The sequence below is a fragment of the Micropterus dolomieu genome, linkage group LG23 (assembly GCF_021292245.1).
Source record: "Micropterus dolomieu isolate WLL.071019.BEF.003 ecotype Adirondacks linkage group LG23, ASM2129224v1, whole genome shotgun sequence".
NCBI classification, from domain to species: domain Eukaryota; kingdom Metazoa; phylum Chordata; class Actinopteri; order Centrarchiformes; family Centrarchidae; genus Micropterus; species Micropterus dolomieu.
In genome coordinates this window covers 14,667,814-14,677,895 of record NC_060172.1, presented here as the reverse complement: position 1 = coordinate 14,677,895, position 10,082 = coordinate 14,667,814, and the positions used below count along the sequence as shown (strand labels likewise).

The following is a 10,082-nucleotide window of genomic DNA, read 5'->3' as shown; positions in this document are numbered from 1 at the left end:
ATAAAACAAATTTAACTTATGGGCCACTACCTGTGCTTTTGGTATTTGTCACACACATAATAACAAATTGCATGTTTTACACACACACACACACACACACACACACACACACACACACACACACACACACACACACACACACACACACACACACACACACACACACACACGTAGCCACTTGGTGTGTCTGATGAGCCGATTGACACTCATTGGTGAAAAGTTAAAAGGTCTCACCAATGAATCTAAAGGACTATTCACTCTAAGCGCACTAAAGACGGCATAGTTGAAATATACATATTAGATTAGACAGATATTTTGTACTTTGAGTGTAGAGTTTGGCCTCGAGATACTTCATGAAATGTATGATTAGGATAAGGATAAAGGTTTATCCTACTGGCTTCTAAATCTGATTACTGTATTTAAATCTCTTGTATTAGTTTTTGCATATTTTTTTTTTTACTTTTATTAATTCAACTACTGCAGGACTCATGTAAACACTGCTGAGATTAAATTGGTGCAGTTAAACAGTCACAACAGCATATTTCAGATATTTTACTTAATGTCAGAGATAATTACAACTTGTATTTTTGTATTTTACATTTCTTCAAGGGTTATGGATGTACTGTTAGTGACCTTCTTATTCTGAACTGGCAATCAAAACTCTATTAAACTATGTAACATGTAAAATGAGGCGTGAGTTGAGTTTCTATTTCAGCTGCAAATACAGATGCACAAAAAGCCTCTGGCTGTGAATGCACCATCCTTTACCTTATACTTTATCTTACCCTATAAGATGTATTTTCCTTACTACTCTATGTACATTTCAGGGGGTCACCTTTTGTTGTTCTTGTGTATATAGTACAAGTTTCTCTAACAAAGAAACATCCAGCACCATTTCTAATGTCATAACACGTATTTAAATGCAGAGCATTTAGTTATTAAGGCATGGGTGCAACATTTTTTTAAAGTGGCTCCAACACCCACGCATGAAGACCTATTGTTTTATTTGTTTTATATATTTAGGCTCCTTGTAAACCTCCTTGGCGTTGAGGTGTTGTATTTCTGTAAAGGACATGTGAAGAAATAAACACTTCCTGTCTCTCAGTGTACTGTTTAGCAAAGGTTTTTCAATTATATCCATCCATAACTACATATTACATCTGTATCACAAACTTTCTCATAGGCAACTCAGGTAATGCAAAACTGTGAGACAGAAAGTTAAAAACCACAGCCTTTTCTTTCTCTGTCACTTCCTCAGCCACAGTGCCTCATTTAAACTCTCACCTACTTTCTGCCACAGATAAACCAAGGTATACAATCAACACAGTACAGCAGACAGGACAGGCAGCAACTTGATTTTATTCGCTAAAAGAACATCAGGTGCAAAAAAAATGCATCAGAGATTGTTTCACATTTTCAGCATTTTCAGATATCTTTTGATCTGTGTTGTGTATCTGTTAACCAGAGGCAGCTACAATGTGGTATCTGACATTAATTAATAGCACAAATAATGAGCAAATGTTTGGCAGACTTTTTCCACATCTTAATTTTATATATTTAAAATGAAGAAACTCATTCTCATTCTGCTTTCTATCCCTTTGGAGGGATAGAAACGCATGCCTTTTATTTCACACAACACCAACGTCCTGGAGCCTCTTGCTAGGTCACTGTTTTCTTTTCTTAGCTTCCTCCATCAATGTCTTTTTCGGTCTCTTTGCAGGGGGTGACAATAACAGATGCGAGCATAAACCTGAGACAAAGAGAAAACTACAGAAAAGTGAGTCAAACAGGGCCCGATGACTACAAGATGTAGAAGCTGCAGGAGCCTCATGTTCAGTCATATCATTGTCTCTTTATATGATATGTGGATGACACCTGGGTCAAAATTAAAAGCCAGGAAGTGCAAGCCTTCACAGAACACATCAACAGTTTGGCCTTCCTGGACTGCGCTGTACACATTGAAGAGGACAGGAGCCTGCAGATTGGTGTTTACAGAAAACCCAAACACGCAGACCAATACCTACTCTTCGATTCACACCACCCACTGGAGCACAAGCTAGGGGTCATGAGAACACTGCACCACAGAGCGGAAAACATACCAACAAGCTCCCAAGCCAGAGAGAAGGAACAGAAACACCTGAAGGGGGCACTTACAGCCTGTGGATACCCTAAATGGACCTTTGTGAAAACAGCCACAAGATCCAAGAAGTACAAAACTAGAGGGGAGGAGGAAAAGAAGGTCAAATGCAACAACATTGTGATTCCATACGTGTCTGGAGTATCAGAGAAACTCAGGAGGATTTTCAACAAACACAACATCCCTGTGTTTTTTAAACCCAAGAAAACACTAAGACAGATGCTGGTACACCCCAAAGACCGCACACCCAAACACAAGAAAAGCAATCTAGTGTATGCGGTCCAATGCAGTGAGGAATGCACAGACCTGTATATTGGGGAGACTAAACAACCACTACACAAACGCATGGCTCAACACAGAAGGGCCAACTCCTCAGGTCAAGACTCTGCAGTCTACTTACATCTGAAGGACAGAGGACACTCGTTTGAGGACCACCAGGTGCACATTTTAGACAGAGAAGATGGATGGTTTGAAAGAGGTGTCAAGGAAACCATCTACACCCGGGTCGAGAAGTCGTCATTGAACTGAGGAGCGGGTCTACGCCACCACTTATCCCCCACTTACAATGCTGTCCTTTCATCACTTCCCAGGAAACTCAACAAACGTAACCTATTGGCCTCAGGTGAAGATACCAACGATGGTCGTTCAGTCTTGGCCACTGGTAGTCCTAACGACTGTAACGACTGTCGTTACAGTAACCAGGAACACTAACGAACCAGCAGTATCGATGACCCTGGCAAACGACCCCACTGAGATTAAATAGCTGAGTTTCCCTGCCAGTCAGTCAGAACTGAAGAAGTCCTTTGGATGAGGGACGAAACGTCTTCCAGTATCTTCAACCAAGTCCAGTTGCCCTTGACTTTAACCTTCGTTGGATAACTATGACCTGGATGACTGAGAATCTTCATAGACATATTGTGGGAAGGTATTTGATTACAATACGTGCCAGTAGATTTGTTTTTGATTAACTTTAATATGTCTAAAGAAAGACAGTCCCTCGGGAACCGGAAACAAGTCCTCAGGGAAACGAAGGACTGCCCTCTGGGAACCACGCCCTAACCAACAAAAGCGCGACACACGCCGTCGTTCAGGCTCTCTCTTGTGCTCTTCTCCTCTACTTGGTCCTGGTTCTTCAACGGCGCTTCGGCACGCGCCCGGCATGCCCCCCTCTCCCGGCAACGCCCTAAGAGTTCGGCGCGGCGCAACAAAAGCTTTGTTCGTTTCAAGCTACATACGTGAAGTGCCGCGACCTCAGCTTTCCCTCATTTCAGCAGCTTACTTTTTTATTTGCTTTGGTTTTTTTAAAGTTATCAGTCCGTTAAGTTACCGTAGTTTTAATTCAAGAAAGACGAAGTTTTAAATGACACTGAGCGCCGAGGCCCGGGTCAACCACGTGTCCTGCCAGCAGTAACAAAGGACGCCTGAAGGAACAGCCTAATTGCCAGACTGAGGACAGCCAACCCTTGAGGGTTTTTCTTCATTCCAAACGCTGAGAACCCCAGAGAATTCCCTAGCAAAAAGCCAGGAATCGGGCAGCTAGCGTGGGACCCGTGCAACAGGCCAAGGCAGGCCGCCGACCCACTGTAAGGCAAAACAAGGCATTCTGGGATCAGTGATGTCCAATAGTGTTAATAGATTATCTTTTTAACTCTTAAACTCATAGCTTACTTTCATTTGTTCTCTTCCGCAGTACGAGTCAAATGCTCCCCACAATTGAAACCCACATTCTCATTGTTTAGTCATTGTTTATTTCTTTGGTGTATTTAACTGCATTTTATCACCTTAGTTAGTTAATAAATTCACTGTAACCAAGGAATTGTGTGAGTTTCTATCTCCAAGTCCCTGCCAAGAGAATTTACCCCTTCGATATGAGACTGACTGATTGATTTAAGATAACTGAGCGATTATTAACTAACTGATCACTAGTGAATAATTGTATAATTATTAAAACCATACCCAGAGGTCCGGAGACTCTGGGCAGACTGGAACTCCGGTTGTGCCCCGCGAAATGAGAAGATTTATGGATTAATATTTTCTGAATATTAAAAATCACAATTGGGTATTAATTCTCATAAATTTATTAAATCAATATAGTTATGCTACAATAATGACTGATGTTATGATGGTACTTAGATTAGATTACTTATTACTTATTTAGATCGTCTTAGTGGTGATTTATGCAGCAGCAGTAGTAGTTCAGTAAAAGTAATGGTAACTCAAGTAGTGGTAATAATGACATCAGTATCTGTGATAGTTGTGCTATCATTAATAGCACCACAAGTATTAACAAAACAAAAAACTGCTTCAGTCATTGTACTGTAGCTTGTAGGACAGATACCATTATTTTACTGTGCTTTTGGTTTTAGTAAAATTATGTATTTGCTTCAGAATGTAGAATATGTAGAATATGTAGAATAATGAAGGAGGCGATAAATTCAACAAATACAGCTGTAACAAGTTAAACTTTACAATGGCACAAAAAGCAAGTAAAGTACCTCAAAATTGTACGGTACTTGTACTTGGATGTCATTAATTTCTGGTTTCATGCGGGGACCTCTGGCTCCACCTGGTGGTCAAATGGAATCAACACAGAACCACATGTTGATAATTACAAGACTGTATGGCTGCAGCCTGGAGCCTCCCCTCTCATGCCCTTTCGTCTCATGCCCTCCCGCCTGGTGCCTAAAAGTTTGCGTCTGGTTCGTTCTGTCTTCCTCTTACTTTGGTGTTTTTGAACTGAATAGTTACGCAACCATGCGAATGAATAAAATACTTAATAAAATATCTGTCAGTAAGATAAATGCAGACTTTCATGCTAATGAATAATAATATGTCCGTCTATAAGATAAATACAGACGTTAGATACACTAAAGATCCATTTTGTGATCGTTATTATATTGTATTCCAGCAATCCGGTAAAAAGATTGTTTTAAATGTCTATGTCTTTCAATAGATGTTTTAACAATTCTGATACAATTCCAGACATAACAATAAATATCAAAGCAAATCACTTAAAAAAGTAGTCACATTTGGAAATCAAATGCATAAAGGCATTAAAAAAGCAAATTCCACAGTTTTAAAATTGTAGACAACAAATAAAGGGAGTTTCTCACAAACCTATAGATAGATAGATAGATAGATATTCATTCTATGTTTATACAAAAACAGATCGTGGGAAGCGACCCTCCGCCTGCGTAGTCGCCTGGCCCTGCGGGGTCGCTCAGCACTTGAACAGCGAGTAAACGGAAGGCGGTCAATAGATAGTAACCACGGCAACGGCTTCTATACTACATAAGTAGCGTTAGTTGATAGACTATTTTGAAAATCCTACCTTGTAATCCTAGATGCCTGACGATTTTATGCAACAATCAGAGCCGAATGTTTTCATTAAAAACATTTTCCTCCTATGAACACAGCACACAGTTAAAATAGAACAAACAGTTAAAAGCTCATAGAATCAAAACTCTAGTATCCCAAAATTTATTAGAATTTCAGAATAAATTATTTATTATGCAGAAATGTCTACCTGAGAAGAGCTCTTATCAGCTAATTAACTTACAACACCTGTAAAAGTTTCTTAAGCCTTTAATCTCTGTCTGTTTCTGGTGCTCACAATTAACTCTACCCCCATATTCTAATTTTTTTTTTAGATTTGAGATGCTCCTGTGTAACAAAAGTAATAATAGGCTAATTTAATGAATATCACTGTCCAATCACATCACATGTCTGAATCTCATAAATATCAACCATCAGGTTAAGGTTAACCCTAACCCTTTTTGACTTTTATTGCACACATGAGACTAAAGTTATTAGTATCAGCGAGTTATGGTGGCGTTTCGGCCTCAGTCTAAAAGTGCTGCTATAAGTTTTACATTTTTAAATTGGTGATTCAGGGACTCCAGAAGAAATTAAATGTGAAAGCATAAAGGAGCTGAAATTCGTAAAGTAAATTAGGAATGCAAATTAGTCTTTTAAGCTGATGAGGAGACATTTTGCTTTGGATTTTAATGTGCAAATGAAATGCTTAGTAATATTCCAAAAAATATATATTATTAAAAATATTATTAGAATATTCGATAATTGTTTTATAACCACACTGCAGCCCTCTGAATCATAATCAAATGGAATTGTGAGGTGCTTAGAGATTCCTACCTCCAATGATGATCAGAAACTGTTATAACATACTTCTACCGTACCTTGGTTATGTAACTTAAAAATAGTAACATCAGATAAGTTTTGTCTCTTTTTAGTGAAAATGAGTGATCCTCAACCTTTTTTGAGCTGGAGAACAATTAAATCAAAAATAGATTGTAGGCTCTACAGGACGATTATTTTCTAAAGCAACATACATCTTTTTCCCCAGATAGTGTGTAGATTTTTAGGCATTCTATCATCTAAAACAGCATGAAAAGTAGCGCATTTAGCCAGCTTAATGGGAAAAAATCTCCCCGGGGTGCAGGCCCCCGGACACCCCTATATTTGGGGTAAGCCCCGAATGTTTATAACATCTGGCTCCACCTCTGACCAATGCTATTACTGCAGGTACCCTGAAGTGTACCTTTTGCCAGAGCCGTTGGCACCAGAGCTCATGTAGATGGAAATAATTTTTCTGTTGTAACACAATCAAATTACCTTTTTAAACATGTTGAATTCACTTGTATTCAAAATGATCAACACACTATAAGACCTTTGGTTTCAAGGTTTTTAGTTTAAATTGTAAATATCACTTTAATAAACATTCTTGATTGTCAAGAGATTGAAGTGATTCTGTGACTAAACATTTCGTAAGTTTTTACTGACTGCAGGTCAGGGAAATTCTAAAGTGAACTCCATGTGGGTGTGGTGGTGTCACACTACAACTCAACAGCACAGGATTATAGTGTACGTTATCATCAACATCTTTACTGTTTCGTCTAAAAAGCCTACCTAGTACCTGCAGAGTGCTCACAGTGGATGATTAGTCAGTGACGGGAAAAAATGAAGATCGTCCTGCTGACTCTTGAGTTGTCATTTTGTGGATCTCTTTGTGGATTTTGCGTAATTCCTATTAAAACATACAGTCAGATGTAAAGCAAGCATCTATTAAAACTGTGTGAGGGTGAGAGCTTTTGCATTTTTGCAAGTGATACTACAAAGAAAAGAGCACTTCCCGCTTCTGAACATGTAACCGCATGGTATTTATTTATAAACCATGTGCACAAGCCTTTGCATTGCCAAAGTTTGTTAGAGGAAAGTAAAAGTAACACCTAGGCATGATAAACGTGTGTCTAAGGTTGTCAACACAACAAGAAAGGAAAAGGATGTGTAGGCCACAATATTTTCCATTCTCAGCTTCTGCTTCAGACACAGTGAAAGATCATGGTGTATGTTTTAATTGCTAAGAAAGACTAAAAGATCAAAGAGAGAGAGACAGAGAGAGATGGTCTTTGGTAAACTGAAAGTAGCAACACGGTGAAGACTAAACAAGCATTAGTCATTTCAGACAGGATTTAATGCTCAATTCTTTTCTCAAATATTTATATTTAGGTATGCCAAGAGATCCTTTCATCACTAACAGAGGCCACATGGCCAGACTCAGTTTGGGATAAACTTATTTTACCTCTGGTGTAAACATTAAAAACTAAATTGTTGAAGTACATACAGTATAAGTCTGCAAAACTGGAGTTAGAATTTTGCTGCAACACTGTGGACCTAGGCAACATGAAACAATATGAGTGTTGAAATTAATCCTTAATGCATGTGGTAGTTATTAGGTTAGAAACTGGAAAAGTCTACTTTTTAGCATTCAAGTTCCCAAACCTCAGTTGGTGCAGAGTTCACAGGTAGCCTATGTGGAATGTCAAAAGTTGTTCTGGACTTGAGTGAGTGGACTGTGGCATAATGTGGCAGTTAGTGTGGAAACAGTGATTGCATCGGTTGCATATTTAAAATAAAGTATGAAAACTATTGGCTTCATCTTGTGGTCAAAAATGATCCCTACATTGCTTGCAGCTTGTACTCACTGACCAACTACTAAATACAAACTGGTCCAAAGTTAAAGACTCTTATTTTTATAATTATGGTAGAAACCTAAAACTGTAACACAACCATACTGTGAATTGTTTCTGCAAAGGTTATATGCCGGTGTGGAAAAATGCTATAAACTAAGAATGCTTTGAAAAACAGACATGTAATAGATTTTATTTATTTATCATAGCAGGCAGGTTGGCCAAAACATGTTGGAAAACTACACGTGGTTCTTATGACGATTTAAGGAGCCTCAGTTGCTTCTCTCTCTTCAGACAGATCCGTGTGAGTGCAAATGTGAACCACGCGCATGATATAGTGGAGCCATTTACTCTGCAGCATGACAACAACCCCAAACATGCAGCAAAAGTCATTAAGAACTATCTTCAGTGTAAAGAAGAAAAAGGAGTCCTTTTATGGCCCCCACAGAGCCACAGAGCCCCACAGAGTCACTGAAGAGGAAATGCAGAAAACAGAGTACTTTTATATCTTCATGATTTTTGGGATAATCAACATCACTGCGTCTTTATGGCCGCATTTCACTGACAGACATTGCGAGAGGAAACGACATTGGCATGAGCGCAAATGTGATCCACTTGCAGAATGTAGTGGAACCGTGCGGCCATAAAGACGCAGTGATGTTGATTATCCCAAAAATCATGAAGATATAAAAGTACTCTGTTTTCTGTAAAAACATTCTCTAGTGCAATATAGATAGTAACAACTATCTCAATCACTCACAAAAAAATATTAGCAATTACTTTTTCTCCTGGGTTACCTAAAAAGTCTTCAACCTTAAATTTAGGGCTTAGGTTAGGGTGGCCACTTGATTAATGTTTAAATCATATCAGTGTTTATTTACAATGGTACACAATTACATTAAAATTACAAAGGTGACTGAAAATAAAATAAAAGTATACAAAAAGCACTGTTACGTCCATGAATGAATGATGTATGAAAAACAAATTTAACATGTTTTTTTAACAGTAACTCAGATATTAAGTAGAAATCGGATATTAAGTAGAAATCGGAAGTACTTTAGTCCATAGTAGATGTTGACAAATTTAACTTCCTGCACAGAGAGAAAATATGTACATCACCTGCAATGTGTATTTTTCAAGACCACTGAAAATACTGAACAATATGAACCAAAACTTTGTTGTTACCATGTCTGCAAGTGAAAGTTACTTTTATTTATTTTTTAAAGACTCAAAGTCAATGATCCCATGTTTTTTTTTGGTAGGCAATGTTAAGGTTAGGTCATAGGGCATTTTGATCCAAGTTGGGTCTGCTTTTCCTTGTATGCTTCATCACTCTAACATCTGAATAGACAATTTCATCTTCAGCGTTATCTGAAAGGAGTCAAACAGAAATGCAGATAATACATCATACTGAACTGCGTCAAAGGGCCTTAATGTCGTGTGGTTAAGCTTTTGAGTCTTGTCAAATCAGTCGATGTTTTCAACTGCCGTACCACAGAATAGTAACATAACTTAAACAACAAAAAACACATTATTTTTCTCATATTGTCCATTGCTGCAGCACCTCTGTTCACCATCTGTCTGAACACTCAGTTTTAGCTCCTTTCTCTTTAAGCACCCCCTCCCCGTAAGCCTACTTGCGTCTGATTTGCCAACTTCTCCAAGTACAGCAGAAGGGCAGGACAAGGCCTACTATGTGGGGCCAGGCCTCACTGATTAATGATGGCTATTTAATGATGGGGTGGCGAAGGAGCAGCGGATGAGACACATAACTTTGGCATGGGAGACCCGTGTTCAATTCAACTGCAGCATATCCACCAACGTGTCTTTGCAAGACACTTAACACCTAGGTGCTCCGGAGGCATGCATATATATATATATATATATATGATTAGTCATTTAGCTGGTGCTTTTATCCAAAGCGACTTGCAATCGCTATATATATATATATATATATA

At 38.5% G+C, this 10,082-nt stretch overlaps 1 protein-coding gene and 1 long non-coding RNA gene across 2 annotated transcripts in view; both read right to left on the bottom strand.

The window, feature by feature from the left end:
* Positions 1-1,415: 1,415 nt before the first annotated feature.
* LOC123963494 lies at positions 1,416-5,356 on the bottom strand. The gene is made up of 3 exons (XR_006823189.1): positions 5,255-5,356; positions 4,633-4,703; positions 1,416-1,750 (listed from the first exon to the last, which is right to left on the bottom strand). It is a non-coding gene; the product is annotated as an uncharacterized LOC123963494 (long non-coding RNA).
* A 4,097-nt stretch (positions 5,357-9,453) lies between these two features.
* Positions 9,454-10,082, bottom strand: part of LOC123963073 — a 22,476-nt gene continuing 21,847 nt past the window's right edge. Inside the window, exon 11 of the mRNA XM_046039599.1 lies at positions 9,454-9,495. Coding sequence (XP_045895555.1) covers positions 9,454-9,495 — 42 coding nt within the window. The remainder of the gene's footprint in view (positions 9,496-10,082) is intronic.